This window comes from Capricornis sumatraensis, chromosome 17 (genome assembly GCF_032405125.1).
Source record: "Capricornis sumatraensis isolate serow.1 chromosome 17, serow.2, whole genome shotgun sequence".
Lineage (NCBI taxonomy): Eukaryota > Metazoa > Chordata > Mammalia > Artiodactyla > Bovidae > Capricornis > Capricornis sumatraensis.
In genome coordinates, this window is record NC_091085.1 from 70,231,746 (window position 1) to 70,254,167 (window position 22,422).

The window sequence follows — 22,422 nt, forward strand, 5'->3', positions numbered from 1 at the left end:
TCCTTGGCCTCTCTGAGCCTGTTTCCTCATCTGTACCCTGGGGAATAATCACAGCGTAGCCCTGGCCTCTGTGGCCAGAGAATCCCATAGTGCCGAGCACAAGGCAGCCAGGGTCCCAGAAGCCCCTGTCCTGTCTGGGGAGCTCTGGAGGGGGTCGCAGGTCATTCCTCTTCTGCTCTCCAGGTCCGAGCCCTGCCCCTGCCCAGTTTTCTGGCTCCCCACTGTAGACTGGAGCCCAGTCACCACTGCCCTGGGACGTAGCCCAGACAGCTCCCTCCAGCCTCGTCCAGGCTCAAACATCCGCCCCAGGGCACTGGCTCCCTCCGCTGCCCCGGCCTCTCTGCACATCGGGGAGGGGAGCCTGTGAACCCCTCCACCCAAGTCAGCCACGTACTGTGTGCCAGGTACCAGGTGAGCTGTCATTAACTGGCCAAGTGACCCCACAAATCAATATAAAATGTCGAGAATTGTGGCACCTGCCAGGAAGGAAGGCCTGTCTCAGGTGGGCCGGCCACAGTAACAGGGCTGACGAAGCTCCAGGGAGATCAGGTATTTGGAGACTTTAGGTATTTCAAGCAAATGAAGCGCCTAAATAGACTGACCGGGTCTGCAGTGTATCTTTCACGTACACCTTTACCAGCCAGACTCTCTGAAGCCAAAATGATACTCTGCTGTACCACTGTGTCCATCAGAAGAGAATTTCCGGACTTACCAAAAGCGTTCATTTATGGTGCCCGGCCAGGGCGCAGAGAGTCTGGCCTTGTTTGGGGCATGAGCTTAGAGTTGTGGGGGGATGGGGTCCCCCTCTCCCCTCAGAAGGTCTCCGTGATGCTGCCGAGCTCATTTGGACATAAACCACATATAAGCCCTGGCCAAACAGCCCCACCTAGCCCCCCAAGTTCACCAGGCAAAAGTGGGGAGCTTTGGGGTGGAGGGAGCCCCTGTGAAACAGAAATCGTGGTGCTTTGCCTTTGGTGGGCAGAGCAGCGCCAGGCTGGACTTGCCAAGACTTCTGGTTTTTCCTGAGTTCAGGACTGGGTCTCTGAGCGCAGGCTGAGTTCAGGCGAGTGGGTCTGCGTGAGCCTGGGTGGGGGGCTCTAAGGCCAGCCGGGGGGAGGTTCCTGCCATTGTATCGAATAAGGCAGGTGTAGAGGGGGATCTACGGTGAGGCCCACTGCTTAGGCTTCAGGATCCTCTCTTGCCCTGGCCCCCAATACATCCGTGGACCTAACTTGGAATTGGTAGTTGTGTGTTCATGTTCAGAAACAGGATCCCCAAATTGCATGTCTCAAGCTCCTCAAACACTGGCTCCACCCCTGCATGTTCTTCTAGCCAGAGGTTCGTGAGCTCATTAGGGGAGTCAGTGACCACCCCCTCAAAAGTTTGACAACCTCCAACAGAACAGTTTATTTAGGGCCCCTGGCTCCAGCCTCCCCAGTGGGCAAAGCCACTTCGCCACCTGGTGGTGGAGTCCTGTGACTGCAACCAAGCCTGATTTCTGGCTGAGCCCTGTTCTTGGCTTCGTATCCCAGGACCCAGGTTGGCAGCCCCGTACCCTGCTACAGTCCAGACCAACGGTGTGGTCCCACATCCTACATAAACCACTTGAGCCCTTGTGGTTTGGAATTCCTTGCAGAGCACAGCATGCCCCTTCACGGAATGTGTATTTACTCAACAAGTGGTTATTGGGCCCCTACCAAGCGTCAGGTCCGGTACTGGCCTGGGGCAAAAGATGATGAACAAAGCAGACTTGACCTCAAGTTTCTCTCAGTCTCAGGGGTGAGACTGACATTGATTAAGCAATCACAGAAACAAATAAACAATTACAACCTGTAACTGTGTGTCCACAAAGAAGCTGTGTTGGAGGATTTGAGTTGATCAGGAAAATCTGGGAGAGCTTCTGGGAGGAGGTGACACTTGAGCTGAGTCTGAATGAACTAGAGTTAACCAAGTTAAAACAGGTGGGGGAAGGATTAGAGAGAAGGTTAAAAAAGCAGCATGTGCAAAGGCCCTGTGGCTGACCATAACCAGAGTTGAACTCAGTTGCTATGTGGAAAGTGGATTCAAGGATGTCCAGAGAGGCTGTCCAGGATTCAAGGATGTTCAGAGGAAACCAGGCAGGTGTTCTGGGCATGTGAGAGAGATGCTGGCTGGGCTGGATTGGTGGCAATGGAGGTGGAGAGTGGTGGAGGGCTTGGAGAAACAGGTAAAACTGGTGGGGACTCGCTGGGGGAGAGGGTGTGCACAAGAGGTAGGATGGAGACGAGTAACAGGTTTTGGCTGGCTAGGGACATCAGTGTCTAAGAAGGGGACACGTGCAGACCGGGTTGGGGTCCGGGGAACGAAAGATGATGAGGTCAGCATGGAGAGTTGCGACCGTTTTAATTTTCTAATTCCCTGTCAGTTCGGAAACAGGACTGATCCACCTCCAGGCTCGTGAGTCTGAGCAGACTCCCCAGGGGCCTCAGCCAGCATTCGCCGCCCCACGCCCCGCACCTTATGCAGATGGAAAGCTGAAGGCTGTTATTATTCAGTACATAGTTACCTGCCATCGACACTGGGCTGGGCGCCAGGGATGTAGCAAGAAATAGCCAGAATGAGGTTTGTCTGAGCAACTTCACTCCTGGGGCAGTGGGACTGGAATTCAGGTCTCTCTGCGTCCACGGGTTTTTCCCGTTCTCTCCACTGATTCCAGGTATCTAAGGAGAGTCTTGAAAGCATTTCTGGTAGAATAATAACTGCAACAGTATGACTTATTGAGAATGCCTGTCTACCTGGTGCTGGGCTCATCAACAGCTATCTGTTAGCCTATGATTTCCCTTTATAGGCTCAATGTAGTTAGACAGGAAATGGAAGTGGGAAAAAGGTCACACACAAATCAGAAATGGGGAGCAAAGCCTGATGTGAGCCCCAGGGATCCTGGCTCCAGAGCGAGCCCCTCAGCGCTCCCCTGCCTCTCCTGCTCCCTGTCCCATTCCTGGGCCCTTTCCTGCACCGGGCTGTGTTGCCCCGTGCCTGGTTAAAAGCCAGTTCTCTTGTCATTGACTCTTTCTTTTAAAGGTATAAATCCACTCACATCACCATAAAAATTAATACAAGGGAAAGAAAATTGCAAAGGGACATTAGTAAGCATTAGGGGGAGGTGTTAAAGATCCCTTAGTACCAAACGGAGACTGACTTCACGGGAGAGATTTGACAAGGGGCTGACACCTTGCACACTTGGGCTTTTGCTGTTTTTATTGCTGCCTCTGCTGCTGCTGCTAAGTCGCTTCAGTTGTGTCCGACTCTGTGCGACCCCATAGATGGCAGCCCACCAGGCTCTCCCGTCCCTGGGATTCTCCAGGCAAAAACACTGGAGTGAGTTGCCATTTCCTTCTCCAATGCATGAAAGTGAAAGTGAAGTGGGTCAGTCGTGTCCGACTGGTAGCGACCCCATGGACTGCAGCCTACCAGGCTCCTCTGTCCATGGGATTTTCCAGGCAAAAGTACTGGAGCGGGTTGCCATTGCTGCCTCTGCAGGAGCCCCCAAATCCCCTAAGATAGTTTCCTGTCTATTATGGCTCACAGCCCCCACTTCGGGAAACGCTGCACTCCCTCTGCTCCCCTCTAGGGGCGCTACTGCACCCGCTTCATGGTTAAAGGATCTGTGTTCAAGCAAAGGCTGCCTCCTGGGTCTGTGACTGAGCGACCTCACTTTCACTTTTCATTTTCATGCATTGGAGAGGGAAATGGCAACCCACTCCAGCGTTCTTGCCTGGAGAATCCCAGGGACGGGGGAGCCTGGTGGGCCGCCATCTATGGGGTCACACAGAGTTGGACACGACTGAAGCGACTTAGCAGCAGCAGCAGCAGCAGCAGCAACAGTCCTCATGAGCAGATTAAAGGCTCTGAGAAGTCCTGTAGTGAAGACATGGTGGCGATTGGCTTTGATTAACTCAGCATTCCCCCTTTTTATCTGATTTTTTAAAAGTCCCCTCCAGGGACTTCCCTGGTGGTCCAGTGGTTAAGACTTTGCCTTCCAAAGAAGGGGGCCTGGGTTTAATCCTTGGTCAGGAAACTAGATCCTGCTTGCTGCAAATAAACCAATGCAGACAAATAAATATATTAATATATACTTTTTAAAAAGTCCTTCCAAATATGCTTTGGTAAGTACCATCTCTCTATAGGCTGCAGCTTTCCATGTTTTAAAGAACTTCTGCTCCTCTGAGTTTTCTTTGACCTTCTCAGTACCCTGGGGTGGGGTCAGAGAGCAGATAGGGGCCAGGCTCAGAAAGCAGAACACGGTCAGGACCTCTGGCTCCCTGCCCAGTGCCCTGTCCCCTGCTGCCCAGCAGTTTGGGCCTCGGGCCGAGCCCTCCTCTTGTTGCACGTGTCTCCCCGCAGAGCCGTCCACCGGGAAGACCTGCCTGCCCAAGGCCCTGCTGAATCTGAGCAACGGCCGCAACGACACCATCCCCGTGCTCCTGGACATCGCCGAGCGCACGGGCAACATGCGGGAATTCATCAACTCGCCCTTCCGGGACATCTACTACCGAGGTGGGGCCCCGGGCTGGGCGGGAGGGGGGCTCCCTCTTCACTTGTCCAACCCCTCCCCACCCCCCAGCAACACCTCATTTCAGCCTGGGCCGCGAGTGCCAGCATGTCCTGGAACCAGCTGTGGAATGAATGAGGAACGGACTGAAGAACAACAATAACTGCCCCTTCCGACTTTTAAATTCTGGGTGTCAGAATCGAAGGTTCCGATGTTCTCACATGCAATGAGCCAAAGGTGCTGTGAACCTGGAAACCCGGACCCAAGATGCTCTGGTTTTGGAGACTCTGAGGCTCTGTGACAATGGTCCTGTGAGCCAACAGCTCGAAAAGGCAGAGGTGTCACCAGGCCCAGCTCTCTGGGTCTAAATTCTGAGATCCATGAATTCACCTCGACGTTTCGGATTCCTGAATGTCAGATTCAGAGGCTGTGAATTTTGCGTCCCAAACCCTGTGAGACCACGATGCCCTTGTTTCCTCTGGCATGAAAGGCTCTTACGAGTCTGCAGAGTCCCCGCATCTGGGGTCCTCCAAGTCAGATATCCCGTGAGCCCAAACTCTTGTGGGTGTGACGCAGCACTGGGGTGGGTCTCCACCTGGTCAGGGCTGTGCGCTCCCCCTGCCCCCCGATGACTGTCCCCCACTCCCTCCCAGGCCAGACCGCCCTGCACATCGCCATTGAACGCCGCTGCAAACACTACGTGGAGCTGCTGGTGGCCCAAGGAGCTGACGTCCATGCCCAGGCACGAGGCCGCTTCTTCCAGCCCAAGGACGAGGGTGGCTACTTCTACTTCGGTGAGGAGGGGCCTGGTGGGGGCTGGGGTACATGGGGCTGAAGCTGGGGGCCACGGGGGGTACCCGGTGGTGCTGGCAGTCCTGACACCTCCTGAGACACCAGGGCTGCACTGACCACAGGCCCAGACGGAGCCCAGGGCACAGGCCACCTCGTTGGTCTTGGTCACTGAGGTCTCACCTTTGAGGAAGGGAGCATCACCTCGCTTGCTTGAGCCTCAGCTGTCCTGTCTGTGCAGCAGGCATCGTGATGGGATCAGAGGGCTGTGGTGGGCTGTCCTCTCCCCCCCACACAGACCTTATCACCCTCATCCTCTGGTCTGACTTAAGCTGGCACTGATGGTCAGATGCAGGGTCCAAATGGCATCACTACCATGGCCCAGTTGGACCCATGAAAGATTTTAAATTTCACCCCCGCTTAGACACGTTATTAGGGGTTCAGAGACAAAGTTCCTCAAAGAGTCCCTCACAGCCTCCAAGTCGCGTGGCCATACCTCAAATAGCCATGTCCGTCTCCCCGGGGACATCGCCCCCAGACAGTTGCAGTCGGCCAGGGCTTGTTCACACTGGCCATGGGCGCTGTGTCCATCGTCACGGCATCTCCCCGGGGTGGGGCCCCGTCACTGAGCCGGCCCCTCGACCGCCTGCCCCGCAGGGGAGCTGCCCCTGTCGCTGGCTGCCTGCACCAACCAGCCCCACATCGTCAACTACCTGACGGAGAACCCGCACAAGAAGGCGGACATGCGGCGCCAGGACTCCCGCGGCAACACGGTGCTGCACGCGCTGGTGGCCATCGCCGACAACACCCGGGAGAACACCAAGTTCGTCACCAAGATGTACGACCTGCTGCTGCTCAAGTGTGCCCGCCTCTTCCCTGACAGCAACCTGGAGGCCGTGCTCAACAACGACGGCCTCTCGCCCCTCATGATGGCCGCCAAGACGGGCAAGATTGGGGTGAGTGTGGGGCTGGGGTCACTGTACACACACGCACGCGCGCAGGGGAGGCTGCTGCTGGCGCGTGTTATTAATGCGCACATTCACCTCCCATCCTGCCCACCCCAGAGTACAGATGTGCTAGCTCAAGAACTTGCTGTGGCTCCCTATTGTCCAGCAAGGCTGTTCAACTTCATCCCAGAGCCTCTCTGCTCATCCCACCCCGCTGGATGCTCACCGCCCCACTCCCACCAGCCAGGGCACGCCACTGACAGAGAGCTGCGCCCCAGAGCTGTAGCCCTGCAGTACCCCTCTGCCCTCCATGGCCGGGGTTCTGGCCCAGCCCCTAACCTGCTGTGTGGCCTCAGGGAACATCTTCTTTGTCTCTGAACCTCTGTTTCCTCATGGGGGCTTCCCCAATCACTCGGTGGTAAAGAATCACCTGCGGTGCAGGAGACACGAGTTCAATCCCTGGGTCAGGAAGATCTCCTGGAGCAGGAAATGGTAACCCACTCCAGTATTCTTGTCTGGAGAATCCCATGGACAGTGGAGCCTGGCGGGCTACAGCCCGTGGGGTCACAAAGAGTTGGAAACCACTGAAGCAACTTAGCATGCATGCTATTAGCTCATCTGTCAAACAGGATGGTAAGGGCAAGAATTAAACCAGGTGATGTGAGGAAAGCGTCCAGCAGGTAAATGTTTTCCCTAGCCCATCCTGCTCTCTGGGGAGGTGCTATTTGCTGGAGTCCCTCCCATGTGAGTGGCCCAGCAGCAGTACCCCTGCCCACACCCCCGCAAAACCCCCTGATCCTCCTCCTCCCACACAGATCTTCCAACACATCATCCGTCGGGAGGTGACAGATGAGGACACCAGGCACCTGTCGCGCAAGTTCAAGGACTGGGCCTATGGGCCGGTGTACTCCTCGCTCTATGACCTCTCCTCCCTGGACACGTGTGGGGAGGAGACCTCCGTGCTGGAGATCCTGGTGTACAACAGCAAGATCGAGGTGGGCGCAGGGCAGGAGGGGCCCTGTGGACTGGGTGCAATAGAAGAGGCCAACTGAGTGCCCAGAATGGCATCTGGCACGGGGAGGGAATGGCAGGATTGTAAGTGTCAGACTTCAGGGGCACGCAGGACTGGTTTAGGAGCCTGGCGCTGTAACTGACATGCTGTGTGACTCAGGACAAACTCCCCAATCTCTCTGAGTCCCAGCTTCCTCTTTGGTACCATGCAGATAAAAATAGAGCATTTCCCATTGGGTTGCTGGGAGGACCAGATGAATAGCCGGGCGCAGGGTAAACATTATGTGTCAGCTATTATCATTAGCATTTGTTATATGAAGTTTTTAAAAGCTCTCTTTTTAACTTAGCAGTATTTTATGAACATCGTTCTGTACCATTAAGTATTCTTCTGCAGTATCATTGCTGCGTGGAAATGTACCACATTCTAATTAACCATTCCTCTATTCTTGGTCACTTGAGTTTGTTTCGACACTTAACTGTCAGGAATAACATTGCAGTGGCATTTTTGTGGCTACATCATTGCACATATCCTTGATGATAAAGAAACTCAAGTCCTTAAAGAGTCAGGATCTGCACAAATGGGGCAGAAAGCCCCAGGGCCTGCATACAGAAGGTCTTCCTTCTAGCCCTGGCTCTGTGAGTTTGGGCAGATGCCTTCTCATACCGGAGCTCACTTTTCTCATCTTTCAAATCAGTGATCAACCTGATTTAAACTGGGGGTGGTGGTAAGTTTTAGCATCTCTGCTGCAAACTCTGATTGATTGGTAGTGTCTGCCCAGGAAAGTGTATAGAGAACTATTGTGGGGGACTCAATTATTGCTGTCTGTCCTGGGTTCAGACTTGGAAAATTGTGGTGAGTCAAGTATTTATCATCCTGGGGCTAAATTTCCCAGTTTCCACTTCCTGAATCAGAATGTCTGAGGTTGAAACCCAGGGGTTTATTTATTTATTTGCACTAAAAATTTTTTGGCTGCAGCATGCAGGAACGTTCATGCCCCCTGCCTTGGGAGTTAGGAGTCTAAACTACTGGACTGCCAGGAAAGTCCCCAGGGATTTATGTTTTTTAATAAGCTCCATAGGTGATTTTGGTGCCAGCACCTTGGAACATCCACTGATTAGAGTTTGGGGACCACTCAAACATCCTGAAAGATGTTCTTTCAGGAGCTTTCTAGCTCTGGGTTCTATGTGTCTAGAACAGGCTGGAAGGGTAAGTTGGGACAGAACTGGGCAGGGCCTCAAATGCTGAGCCCAGAAGTCGGGGTGTCTGAAGAATGGATCAGGAGGAGAAAGAGCTCTTGGGGCAGAGGCTGGGGGAAGGCGTACTGGAGTCAGCCTGCCCACGCCCTGCCCACCCTGCTCCCCCACAGAACCGCCATGAGATGCTGGCCGTGGAGCCCATCAACGAACTCCTGCGGGACAAGTGGCGGAAGTTCGGGGCCGTCTCCTTCTACATCAACGTGGTCTCCTATCTGTGTGCCATGGTCATCTTTACCCTCACTGCCTACTACCAGCCTCTCGAGGGCACTGTGAGTGGCTGCGAGTGTGGCGGGAGCTGGGGCGCAGCTGGGCCCCCTGTGGGAGGGGCTGGAGAAGGCTTGGAACAGGGTGGGAAGGCGCCCCCACGCCCGGGGGAGGAGGGGTAAGGGGGGAGGCTCCGCGGACCCAGAGGCTGGGCTGTCGGGGGTCATCTGGATTTGGAGGGGCTGGGTGAGGACTTGCAGGCCCTTTGCCCCTCCCAGCCGCCATACCCTTACCGCACCACGGTGGACTACCTGAGGCTGGCCGGCGAGATCATCACGCTCTTCACTGGGATCCTGTTCTTCTTCACCAACGTGAGCACTTGGCCCCAGCCTTACCCTGCCTGGACCCTCCTCTCTCTCCACCTCTTTAATCTGTTTAATGTTTGGCCTCACCCCACAGCACGGGGAGCTTCCCCCACCAGGGCTCAGACCCATGCCCCCGGCATTGGGAGCGCCGAGTTAGTCTTAACCACTGGACCTTCAGGGAAGTCCCCCTCCACCTCTCCAGGCTTCTTCTGACTCCACCTCTCTCACCCGCCTCCTCCCCTCCTCCAGATCAAAGACTTGTTCATGAAGAAATGCCCTGGAGTGAACTCTCTCTTCATTGACGGCTCTTTCCAGCTACTCTAGTGAGTAGAGGTCCCTGGGGTGGTAGCTTCTGGGTGAGGAAGGTGGAGTTGGGAGGGACATCCTTGAGGTTTGGTGGTAGGGGGTGTGTGTGACTCTTATTAGGAGTGAACTCACCCAGCCTGATCAGCTACTGTAGCCCAAAGTCAGGCCATTGTCAAGTAAAAGAGTCCTCTGGTTAAAGCAAGATTCTGGTTGCTAGAGAGTTATCACTATATGCACCGTGGGTAAAAATAAATTTAACCTCTTACGCTTGTGATTGATTGCTGATGCCTGCCAGGAGTGCCCATGTTAAGAATCTTAAGGCTGTGTCTGTGTTCAGTGGGAAAGAGTGCTGGGATTGATTAATGATGTCTGCCTGGGGCACAGGATGGATTGTGGCCTGTGTGTTACGTATTTTCCCTTTTTGCCAGAGTTAGAGAACAATGAAAATTCTGGGGTAGGACTCCATGCTTCCACTGCAGGGGGCACAGGTTTGATCCCTGGCCAGGGAACTAGGATCTCACATGTCACATGGTAGCACAAAAAAACAAAAATTTCACTTAGCCACAAAATCTCCACTGAGAACTACTGAATCTTCCTCTAGCAACTCCAAAGGACATCACTTTGGGATCTGGTAGGGCCCCAGGACAGCTACACACATGTCAGTTGCCAATTACTTTTTAAAGTAATTATTTATTTATTTGTTTGGCTGCACTGGGTCTTCGTTGCTGCACGCAGGCTCTCTCTGGCTGCGGTGAGCAGGGGCTACCCTCTACTGTGGTGTGCGGGCTTCTCCTTGCGATGGCTTCTCTTGTTGTGGCGCACGGGCCCAGAAGTGGTGGCACACAGGCTTAATTGCCCCGTGGCATCTTCCTGGACCAGGGACTGAACCCCTGCATTGGCAGGCGCCTTCTTAACCACTGGGCCACCAGGGAAGCCCGGTTGCCAGTTAACTGAGGATTCTGGTTATCAGGATGCTGGGGAACCCCGTGAAGCCACGTGGTCTCATGGTCTCTCTTCTGGGTGTCGTCGGGATGTCCTAGTACCTAGAGGGCTTGGGGTCCTGCCTCCCCGTCCAGGGTCTCATTTCCCCCCCTCCCCTCTGGCTCCTCTCGTGGTCTCTGCCGCCCTGTAGCTTCATCTACTCCGTGCTGGTGATTGTCTCAGCGGCCCTCTACCTGGCGGGGATCGAGGCGTACCTGGCCGTCATGGTCTTTGCCTTGGTCCTGGGCTGGATGAACGCCCTTTACTTCACCCGCGGGCTGAAGCTGACAGGGACCTATAGCATCATGATCCAGAAGGTACGGGGCAGGCGGTTCCCCCTGGACTTTTGTGTGTCCTTGGAGGGAGCTACACACACCACATGAGCGCAGACAGTACCGCTGGCCCTGAGGCTGTGGGGCGGTGTGGGGGCAGCGGGCAGGGCCTGGACATGGGGTGGGGCAGGGTGGAGCTGCAGAGAAGGTGTGGGATGAGGAGCTGGGAAAGCGAGAAACCACGTATCTCATCTCTGCCTCCTGTCCCCACCGGGGGGTCTAGATCCTCTTCAAAGACCTTTTCCGCTTCCTGCTGGTCTACTTGCTGTTCATGATCGGCTATGCGTCAGGTGAGCCCTGGGTGCCCAGGCGGGCCTGGCAGGGGTGGCACCGGGGCTGGAGCAGCCGCCATGGTGTACGGAGGAGAATATCCAGCGTTTGTAGGGTTCTCATCGTGTGGTTGGCATTGAGCCAAGTCCTCTCACATCCCTGCCTCGTTTAATCCTCCCAACAAGTCTATAAGGGAAGTGCGTTTCTTAGGATCTTTACAATTAAGGAAACTGAGGCTTAGATTAAGTAAGGTTAAATAACGTGCCCAAGATCAAAAGCTAGGAAACAGTAAAACTGTCATCTTAGCTACTGTGGCAAAAGAAGCTGCCCCAAAACTTAGTGACTTTAAACAACCACCCTTTTTATTTTTGGCTGTGTCCTGCAGCATGTGGGATCTTAGTTCCCCAACCAGGGATTGAACCTGTGCCCCCTAAAGTGGAAACATGGAGTCTTAACAGCCAGGGAAGACCCCCAAACAGCCACCATTTATTATTATGCTCAAGTCCATGGGTCTGCTGGGTGCTTGTGCTGACCTGGGCCAGATTTGGGCTCCCATGTCTGTGTTTGCTGGTGGATTGGCTGCAGATGACTAGTGTAGCTAGGGCTGGCCTCCATTGGGGGTGACTTTGCTGTCTTCCTCGGGGTCACTCATCTCTAGCCAGCTAGCTTGGACTTGGTCACATGGTGGTCTGAGGGTTCCCAGATGTGAGCAGAAGTGTTTGAGGTCACTGACTAGCACAGCGTCACTCTTTCTCTCACTTTATTGGCCAAAGCAAGGCTCAGCCTGATTCAAAGAGTGGGGAAACAGGGGGATTCCCTGGTGGTCCAGTTGTTAAGACTCAGTGCTTCCACTACAGGGGACCTGGCTTCGATCCCTGGTCTGGGAACTAAGATCCCATATATCGTGTGAACAGCCAAAAAATATAAAGAGTAAAAATCAAAGAGTGTGGAAATAGACTCTACCCTCTTGGTGGCAGGAGCTACAATGCCTCTACTAGGCTGTATCCTTGATGTCACGATGCCTTGGGACCTCAGTGGCATAGGCCATGGGGGCGGGACCAGAGTTGGGGAAGGTAATCAAGCTGTTGCGCTGGTCCCCAAGGGGCGGGTGACTGGCCATCCGATGCCCAGGATCCGAAAGGGAGCAGGACTTGGAGGCTTCATCTGGGCTTCATGGGAAGGGATGAGCACCACAGTTAGCTGATGTCTGGAGGGGGTGATGGCCTTAGTGAGCACAGCTCTGGGGGCAGTCAAGGCTGGTACCTGGTTTCACCTTCCTCCCTTCCTTTCTGTGCTGCTGTGAGCTGGGAAACAGGAACACGAGAGTGAGTCTGCCCCTGGAATGCTGGCATCCCAGACTCCCAAGACCTCTAACAGCTCAGTGAGGTTCTCCTAGCCTTGGCACTGTTGACATTTGGGGTCAGTTCTCCGTGGGGGGGACTGTCCGGTACATGGTGGCATGTTCAGCAGCATCCCTGTTGTTGACCCAATAGGTGCCTGTAGTGTCCCTTCTCCACTTGTGACACCAAAAATGTCTCTAAACCTGCCAAAGGTGCCCTGGGGGACAAATTATCCTCGGTTGAGAACCACTAGACTGAGTCCTGGGACCCTCTTCCTTGTTAACAAGAATTTGTGGAAAGAGCAAAGGCTTTGCATGCAGGAGGACCCAGATTCAACCACTGGCTTGGCTTCCACTCTGGGTGACCTTGGGCCAGCCTCCCTGCGCTCCCCAGGCCTCAGTGTTCCCCTCCATCAAATGGGAAGGGGCCTCCCCACCTCTCACCCTCTGTGACCGTCACTGCCGTCCCTCCCACAGCCCTGGTCTCGCTCCTGAACCCGTGTGCCAACTTGAAGGTGTGCGATGAGGACCACGCCAACTGCACGGTGCCCACCTACCCCTCGTGCCGCGACAGCGAGACCTTCAGCACCTTCCTCCTGGACCTCTTCAAGCTCACCATCGGCATGGGCGACCTGGAGATGCTGAGCAGCACCAAGTACCCCGTGGTCTTCATCATCCTGCTGGTCACGTACATCATCCTCACGTTCGTGCTGCTCCTTAACATGCTCATCGCCCTCATGGGGGAGACGGTGGGCCAGGTGTCCAAGGAGAGCAAGCACATCTGGAAGCTGCAGGTGAGCCCGGCCCGCCGGCCGCTCTGCCCCGGGGCCGCCTGGCCTGCTGCACCTCCTCGGCCTGGCGCCCTGGGCGAGCCGCACCACCCCGTTCCTCCTCCACTTCCCTGTCTGTTTAATGGGCACGGATGAAGCCTGAAGGTCTGTTTCCTGGAGCCACCTAGCGCATTTCTGGTGGCTTCTTGCCTGACCAACAGCTCAGCTTCCCTTGCGGTCCCATTCATGGGATGCAATCCCCCTGGCTCCAGGGAGGAAGCGCTCTGGGCACCAGAAATGCTCAGAGAGCCTCACATTTCAGTGGGGGTTCGGCATGGAGCCTGGGGGCAGCTTCCGTGCCCTAGCCGGGCCCAAGACACCAGGCTGGCATGGGAGCAGGGGCCACCCCAGAACCGGGAAGCACCAGCGTCCTCATCAGAGGGGCTCCCCACACCCCCTGCCCACCTCCTACCCCAAGCAGATGTGTTGGGTGCGGATGCACTGGGGAGCTGCTGTCTTTGTTTCCCACAGGTTTCTGTGCAAGGTTAGGGAGCAGAGGGCCTGGGGGGAGGGTGTCATGGCCTGCCTGGCTGCAGGCAGTTCAAGAACCTGGGTTCCCGATAAACAGCCTTACCATGAGGCCCGGGAAGGCAGCACCCACACTTACCATGACTTGGCACATTTTCAGGAAATGGCACAGTGAGGAAAAACAACTCCACAAGGTCCTCCCCCCAGGTCTGGGTCTCAGGGGCCCATCGGACCTGCTCTTACCCTTTATCCCTACCGCTTCCTCCCCCGGGGCCTCAGTTTCCCCGCTGGATGTAACTCATAACATGCCAACTCGCAGCCTGTGGACTAGATTTGACCAGCAAAGATTTATTTGTTTTCCGCATCACTATATATTTTTTAAAAACTTAATGCAAAAAAATTTTAATTGAGAGATTTCATAGAAAAATCCAGATTTCTGGCCTTTCTTGAAAAGTTGGAAGCCTGGCAAGGCAGGCCCACATTCCTGGATGGATGAGAGGTGGCTGCCCCCTTCACACGGGGTGGGGGTCTCCTGCACCCCCTGGTCTGCCCCAGTCCCCACCCCTCCTTGGGGATGCCCAGCACTGAGGGGACGCCTGGTGTTCTGGGGCACGGGCTGCTGACCCTTCCTTCATTTTCTCCGGCCAGGCGCCTGTGGGTATTTGAGTCTTTAATGAAGGGGTAGTGGGAGCGAGAAAGCCTGGTTCTCTGTGCCATTCCTGCCTTAAGAACAGTTAGGCAAGGCCGGGCGCAGCTCACCTGCCGCCTGCCCACCCTCTCTCCCCACAGTGGGCCACCACCATCCTGGACATTGAGCGCTCCTTCCCCGTGTTCCTGAGGAAGGCCTTCCGCTCTGGGGAGATGGTGACCGTGGGCAAGAGCTCGGACGGCACTCCAGACCGCAGGTGGTGCTTCAGGTGAGGCTGGGTTGGGTGAGACCACCGGGCCTCCTTATGTTTTCTACCCATTGCCACTTCTGAGCCATTGAGGCCCCCAGGGGCCTGACTGGAGCTCGGTTCCACTGGCTGATCCTGTGGGTTCAGTTCTCAGCCTTGGTTTTTTCATCTGTGAAATGGGGACAATGATAGCATCACTCTCTTGGCCAGCTGTATGTATTAGATGGGTTGGCACGTGAGATGTGCCCGGCCAGCCCCCAACGCACATTGGGGCAGACAACCCGAAGCAGCCGGTGTTACTGCTCTCTCCTTTGCTGGAAGAAGCAGACTCAGAGGCAATGCTTACCCCATGGCACCACCCTCTATTGGTGATACAATAGAACGGGTTTCAGGGCTTCGATTAAAAAAAAATATTTATTAAAAAAAAATTAAATAGATAGATAAAATTTTATTTGACTGCCCTGGGTCTTAGTTGTGGCCTGCAGGATCTTCGATCCCTCAGTTGTAGCTTGCAGGATCTTTAGTTGTGGCATGCAAACTCTTAGTTGCTACATGTGGGATCTAGTTTCCTGACCAGGCCCCCTGCATAGGGAGTGCAGACTTAGCCACTGGACCCCCAGGGAAGTCCCCTCAGGGCTTTGATTGAAATGGAGAAACTGAGTTATCAGCAGCTTCCGGGATTTGGGATGTTACCCAGATGCATGGGGAATACCAGCTTCTTAGGAGGAACCCCTGGGAGGACTCATTCTTTGTAACGTGGTTGCCAGGATGGAGCATCAGCATCATGCTTGGAATCAGGCAAGTCAGTTTCCACTATGACAGCCCCCACTGCACAGCCCTGTTTTGGATCCAAAGTTCAAGTCTTGACTGTGATTTAACACCTTTGTGACCTTGGACAAATAGTTCAACAAGCTTCCGTTTCCTCATCAGTAAAATGGGAGCAAAGGATGTATCTTCCTTGCTGGGTCCTGACCCATAGCAGTTGCCCCCCACCCCAGAACAGAAATTGAATAAAAATAGCTTAAAGATAATTTTAGAAAGTAAAAATTGGGACTTCCCTGGTGGTCCAGTGGCTAAGACTCCTCATTCCCAATGCAGGGGGCCCAGGTTGGATCCCTGGTCCAGGAACAAGATCCTGCATGCCACAACTAAAGACCCAGCATGCTGCAATGAAGATCACATATCCCACGTGCCACAACTAAGACCCAATGCAGCCAAATAAATATTTTAAAACAGTAAAAATTATCTCGAGCCCATTTGGGCCCTATAACCTGACTTTATGAGGGTGTCTCAATAATAAGAGTGAGAATATCAAGAAAGAGGATGTCCATCCACAGATGAAGGATATATAGCCATACAAATGTCTTTTCAGGGAATGCGATACTATTTAGCCACGAAAAGGAATGTAGTGCTGATGCAGGCTACATCGTGGATGGATCTTGAAAACCTGATGCTAAGTGAAAGCAGCCAGACACAGAGGCCACGTACTGAATAATTCTACTTAACACAGAATGTCTGGCATAGATAAATCCATAGAGACAGAAAGTAGAGCAGAGGTTGCGGGGGCTGGTGGGGAGGGGGATGGGGGGTAACTGCTTAATGCGCACAGAGTTTCTGTTTGGGGTGATGAAAAGGTTTTGGAACTAGGTAGTGGTGATGGCTGCACAATCTTAGGAATGTATTTAATGCCACTGAATTGTACACTCTAAAGTGGGTGAGGGACTTCCCTGGTGGTCCAGTGGTTAGGACTCTGAGCTTTCACTGGCGGGTCCAGGGTTCCATCCCTGGGTAGGGAACTAAGATCCTGCAAGTCAAGAATAGAGGCCGAAAAAAAAAAAAAAAAAGAGAAAGTGAAATAGCAAATTTATGTTTTATCTATCTGTCTATATATATTATCAGAAATTTAAACAAAAAAACAAGGACTTTCCTGGTGGTCTAGTGGCAAAGACTCTACGCTCCCAGTGCAGGGACCTGGGTTCAATCCCTGGTTGGGGAACTAGATCCCAAGTGCTGTAACTAAGACCTGGTGCAGCCAAATAAATAAATAAATAACTTTAAAAAGAATTTTTTTTAAAGAATAAAAAAATGTAGGAGGGTGTGCTGGAAGGCTGGAGCTTGGAGGCTGCCTGGGGGTGGGGAAGGGGTGCTGTCTCTGGGCTGGGGGTGGGGGGCTCTCCTTGACCCTCTGTCTGCGGTGGCCCCACCAGGGTGGACGAGGTGAACTGGTCTCACTGGAACCAGAACTTGGGCATCATTAACGAGGACCCCGGCAAGAACGAGAACTACCAGTACTACGGCTTCTCGCACACCGTGGGCCGCCTCCGGAGGGGTGAGTTGGGGCGGGGCAGGGGGGCGGTGGTCAGGGGAGGTGTGGGGGAGACTGAGGGGCGCAGACGGGGAGCCCTGGTCATCCTCAGCACCGTTTTGTTTGGAGCAGTCCTGTCCCTTCCCTGGGACTCAGTATTCACGTCTGTAGAATGGGAGGGTGTGCTGGGCTGGCCGCCGAGCTTCCTCTGCTGCCAGTGAAAGCCTGGGCTCTCGCTTCCACTCAGCCGAGCACAGTCGGGAGGCCCTCGGCTCGCAGGCCTCCTGACCCGGGCTTGAATCCTGATTCTTTCATTTTACTCCTGTGTGTTCCACGGCGGGCTCCATGACCTCTCTGAGCCCCAGTTGCCACCTCTGTAAAACGGGGATAATATACCTCCCCCTTTAGAGCACTGACTTCCCTGGTGGCTCAGACAGTAAAGTGTCTACCTCCAATGCGGGAGACCCGGCTTCCATCTCTGCGTCGGGAAGATTCCCCTGGAGAAGGAAATGGCAACCCACTCCAGTACTCTTGCCTGGAAAATCCCGAGGACGGAGGAACCTGGTAGGCTGCAGTCCGTGGGGTCTCAAACAGTTGGACACAACTGAGCGACTTCACTTTCCTTTTCCTTTCGACCCCTGCTGAGTGCGCGGGACCCCAAAAGCACGCGATGCACAGGCGCATGCGCTCTCTGGCCACCCTCACCCCGCCCTCCGCCGCTCTCACTACAGATCGCTGGTCCTCGGTGGTGCCCCGCGTGGTGGAGCTCAACAAGAACTCCAACCCGGACGAGGTGGTGGTTCCTCTGGACCACGTGGGGAACCCCAGCTGCGACGGCCACCAGCAGAGTTACCCCCCCAAGTGGAGGACTGACGACGCCCCGCTCTAGGGCCTGCGGGCAGGAGCAGGGTCCCCTCCGCCGCCCATTTCCAGTCCAGCTGCATTTCAGAGGTGCCGCCCATCGGGGTGTGCCCCGCCTCGTACCCTCCTTCGACCCCCAGAGGTGAGGGCCGGGCAGATGCCGGGGAGGCCCCAGGACCCTCTGGTCTCCAGGCTCCTGCCCCCCTAGCCCGGGCACGGGACGCCTGGTCGCCTGTCTCACTCCCATGGAGTCACAGTAAGGGACACCAGGGTCTCCGCCCACCAGGACTCAGCCCCCTGCCTCTTCATTTATTTATTTGCTCTGCTCTCAGGAAAGTGGCCCAACCCCCAGCCCGGAACCGGAGCCTGGCCTGGGCCCCAGGACCCCTTCCCAGGTGCAGGGCCGGCTGCACAGGCCACCCTGGGCTGAAGTGCAGGGGCTCTGATGAGGGGCCGGGCCTTGGGTAGGTCTGGGATTGTCGGTGCTCAATAAATGTTCATTGATGGTGGAGACAGTTGGGAATATGGTGAGGGCAGTGGTAGCAGGCATGGGGGGAAGACAGCGGGGAGACCAGTGAGCAAAGAAATAACTCTGTGCTTGGGGGTAGGGTGGGGATAAGAAGGCAGGGCAGGAGTTACAACCAAGGCCGTATTCAGGGTGATGGTTGGAGGGCCTGGACTCGGAGGGCGGTGGTGACTGAGAGATGGGGGTGAGCTTGGGGTGTGATGGGGAGGTGGAGATGAAGGGAAACAGTTAAGTCTCCAGAGGTGCTGGGAGAGGTGAAGACGTTGGTGGGGAAAAATGATGCCAGTGGGGAGATGGTAAAGCTCGTCATGGCCGAGTGATGCGGGTTCCAGGGGAGTAGGCAAGCAGCTGGGAGGGGCAGAGCAGAGGCGGAGACGATAGCCACGGAGGTGGGTGAGCCATCCGGTGTCCAGTGGGGTGATGGTGAGGGGGAGAGCAGCCCCAGTAAGGACAGCGGGGCCCACTGGAGTCGAGAGAGAACCTTTGGTTGAGACCACGCACCAGCGGAGCCATGCACATGAGCCGGAGCTTCCCTTCCGAGGGCCGCCATTCTCCCCAGGTCACACCCCACTGCTGATCCAGCCCCGGGGCAGCTCCAAGCCTCCGGGCATGAGAAGGGGCCCTCCAAATACCCGATCCTGCTGCTCCACCCTGGATGGATCCGCAGCCAGCCGGTTCCCCTCTGACCTCCCAGGTCCCCGGTCCTGGCTTGGACCCCGTCTTAGGTCCCATCTGAAGCTTCAGTTGAGAAGAGCTCTGGACTCTGGAGGACCTGGCCAAGGACAGCTGCAGTGGGAGACACACAGGGCGTGGGGTCTGAAGGCCCGGCTTTGCACCCTCTGCCCAAACAGTGGCAATAGGTCACTTCTCTGTTCCCTGTCTGTTAGAAGGATGTCAATTACTTGAAGGATGGGAGTCTCTTCAGCTATCGCAATGAAGCGGAGAATGAAGGGGAGACTCGTATTACCACTGAGGGTGGCTGGGTGGGGGGCGCCAGCCTTCCCACAGACCGGTTCTTTCCGTCTCCCTTTGCATTGGCTTCCAAGGGCTGATGGGCTGCCCTTGAGGTCCACGGATGACCCAGCTTCTCCCAAGGCTACTTGCTTCCTCATTCCAGCATTCCTTTTTTCTTTTTTTAATAATTTTATTTCTTTATCTTCAGCTCTGCTGGGTATTTGTTGCCGCACAGGCTTTTCTCAGGTTGTGGTTAGTGGGGGCTACTCTGGTTGCGGAGCACGGGCTTTAGCCCTTGGGCTTTAGTGGTTGCGGCACACGGGCCCTAGAGCGCAGTAGCTGTGGCGCACGGGCTTAGTTGCTCTGCGGCATGTGGGATCTTCCCGGACAGGAATGGAACCCGTGTCTCTGGCATTGGCAGGCAGATTCTTTACCACTGAGCCACCAGAGAAGCCCCCCGCCATTCTTAATGGAGGTCCCAAGAGCCATTCTGTTTGGATGGACGTGGGTCACATTGTCATGCCTGAGCCAGTCCTATCCTGGGGCATGGGATACCCTCCCTGGCTGAGCCAAGGCTTCTGCGAAATGGTAGGTAGTTCCTAAACTCTTGAGACTCAGTGTCCTCATCTGTAAAATGGGCGCTGACTTTGTGAAGTTCAAGTGATTCCCTGGGCTTTTCAAAGAAGAGAGAATTGTGGCTTTGGTGTTCATACATTAACATGTTTGGGGCAGCAAGTCACAGAAGACTTATGTTGGCTTGACGAAAAGAATATTTATTATCTCAGCAAGATGTCCCAAGTTAGGGAGGGCAGTAAGGCTTGTTAATTCAGTCTCTGTGATTCATTAGGGTTCTGCCAGCTCATTATTCCTTCAAGCATTTATCAGGCACTGTGCTAGTCACCACCCACCAAGTGTGCTGGCTTTTTCCCCACATGTGCTGTGCTTAATAGCTCAGGCATGTCTGACTCTTTGTGGCCCCATGGACTGTAGCCCACCAGGCTCCTCTGTCCATGGGGATTCTCCAGGCAAGAATACTGGCATGGGTTGCCATGCCCTCCTCCAGGGGATCTTCCCAACCCAGGGATTGAACCCAGGTCTCCCACGTTGGAGGCATATTCTTTACTATCTGAGCCACCAGGGAAGCCGTGGGGCTTCATCAGAGACACAGGGTGGAGCCACTATTTCAGGCATTTCTCCCAGATTCAGAGGCACCCAGGGCTTCCCTGGTGGCTAAGATGGTAAAGAATCCACCTGCAATACAGGAGACCCGAGTTCGATTTGTAGGCTGGGAAGATCCTCTGGAGATGGAAATGACAACCCATTCCCATATTTTTGCCTGGAGAATTCTATTGACAGAGGAGCCTAGTGGGCTACAATCCATAGGGTTGCAAAGAGTTGGACACCACTGAGCAACTCACATTTTTGTTCAGGGGCATCCAGATGAAGGAGAAATGGTACTTCCTGTATCTCTTTCTATGAGAGAGATGTTTTCCCTAAAATCCCCTAGATAACATTCCCTCTTGTATTATTGGCCAGAATTGTGTCATGTGGCCCATGCTTCAGCCAATCAGCAAGCTGGAAGCGGCAGTTGTCCTAAAGCAGCAGAAAGCAATATAGAGAAAGGAAGTTTCCCCAGCCAGGTCTTGGTTCTGTGGGAAAGGAGGATGTGGAAACCACTATTGCCTCTGCAGCCAGATGCCCTCCCCACCACCCCATCTTTCCACTGGAAGGCAGGCAACGTTGTCACGGAACATGACTGTGACTTATCCTGGGGCCATAGGAGGTCATTTCTCTAGGAGTTTTGTGATGGGTTGGCCGACAAAATCAAAACACCCTCTTAACTCAAAAAGATTCCATAAATTATTGAGGTGAATGCAGAATGCGTTCTTTTAAAATAATGAAATCGTTGTAGGCTATGACTTTTCCTCTGGGAACATTTTTAGCTAAATAGATAACAACTCTTTCAATTGTGATTTTCTAAATAATTTGATGGTGTGGGTGTTGATTTTCTGTAAGGTTTTCAAAAGCTGTTTTAGGGGAATTTCAAATATTCCCCAGCCGTTGAGATTTTGTTTGTTCCTGTAAGATCCTAATGATGACCTTTGCCAATCAAAGGACAGGGCGTGAACTGGTGGTAGGTCAAAATATTTTCAGGAGACACTTTGCGCATAGAATTGCTTAGAGGAAAATATCCCTCTTAATTATGACGTGGTCTCTGTTTGATGCTTCTGAGCTGTTAAGGCCTTCCTAACACTAATCTCTCTTTATGGATAAAAACCTGAGGCTCAGAATCTCTGAAAGGAAGAGCTAGAACCAGGGATGATATTAACTTCTCCAGGACCACAGGGACTGAGGATGAGGGGAGAGAGATCCCAAGGAAAGTTGGGATGCTGATACTTGTGCTAGACTGCAGCAATGGTCCTGACTCTCCCCTTTAGCCATTCCTTTCCAGTACCACCTTTTTGTTTCCACTGTGGGCAGAGCAGGACTTGTTCTAACCAATGGGGTGTTAGCAGACCTGCCAAGGCCAGCAACTAGGAAGATGAGAGGTACGTGGAACAGAGCTGTGTCATCCCAGGCAAGCCTCACAGAAATCAGAGGGCCCCCAACCAACATGGGACCAAAAACTTTTTTTTTTTTTTTTTGGTGTGCCATTGAGTTTTCGTGATTTTGTTCAAGTGCAAGTCATCAATTTTGTGGCAATAGCTAACAAATACAGACAATAGAAAAAAGAGTAACCAGAACCTGGTCAGGCTACAAAAACCTGAATGTCCATTGCACTCCATGTTATAGATGGGGAAACAGAGGCTCAGAGAGGGGAAGACTTGTGTCCAGGGCACCCGGCTGGTAAGTGGCAGAGGCGGGATTTCAACCCAGGTATTCGCAGATGACACCACCTTTATGGCAGAAAGTGAAGAGGAACTAAAAAGCCTCTTGATGAAAGTGAAAGAGGAGAGTGAAAAAGTTGGCTTAAAGCTCAACATTCAGAAAACAAAGATCATGGCATCTGGTCCCATCACTTCATGGGAAATAGATGGGGGAACAGTGGAAACAGTGGCAGACTTTATGTTGGGGGGCTCCAAAATCACTGCAGATGGTGACTGCAGCCATGAAATTAAAAGACGCTTACTCCTTGGAAGAAAAGTTATGACCAACCTAGATAGTGTATTCAAAAACAGAGACATTACTTTGCCGACTAAGGTCCGTCTAGTCAAGGCCATGGTTTTTCCTGTGGTCATGTATGGATGTG

At 54.0% G+C, this 22,422-nt stretch overlaps 1 protein-coding gene across 1 annotated transcript in view; it reads left to right on the forward strand.

Annotated features, from left to right (window-relative positions):
* TRPV4 (transient receptor potential cation channel subfamily V member 4) overlaps window positions 1–17,720 on the forward strand; it is a 37,790-nt gene extending 20,070 nt beyond the window's left edge. The window contains exons 4-16 of the mRNA XM_068989694.1: window positions 4,384–4,536; window positions 5,185–5,325; window positions 5,978–6,276; window positions 7,083–7,262; window positions 8,646–8,804; window positions 9,018–9,110; window positions 9,354–9,427; window positions 10,543–10,708; window positions 10,947–11,013; window positions 12,810–13,126; window positions 14,420–14,547; window positions 16,734–16,855; window positions 17,563–17,720. Of these exons, the coding sequence (XP_068845795.1) occupies window positions 4,384–4,536; window positions 5,185–5,325; window positions 5,978–6,276; window positions 7,083–7,262; window positions 8,646–8,804; window positions 9,018–9,110; window positions 9,354–9,427; window positions 10,543–10,708; window positions 10,947–11,013; window positions 12,810–13,126; window positions 14,420–14,547; window positions 16,734–16,855; window positions 17,563–17,720 (2,057 nt within the window). The remainder of the gene's footprint in view (window positions 1–4,383; window positions 4,537–5,184; window positions 5,326–5,977; window positions 6,277–7,082; window positions 7,263–8,645; window positions 8,805–9,017; window positions 9,111–9,353; window positions 9,428–10,542; window positions 10,709–10,946; window positions 11,014–12,809; window positions 13,127–14,419; window positions 14,548–16,733; window positions 16,856–17,562) is intronic.
* The last annotated feature ends 4,702 nt before the right edge of the window (window positions 17,721–22,422 follow it).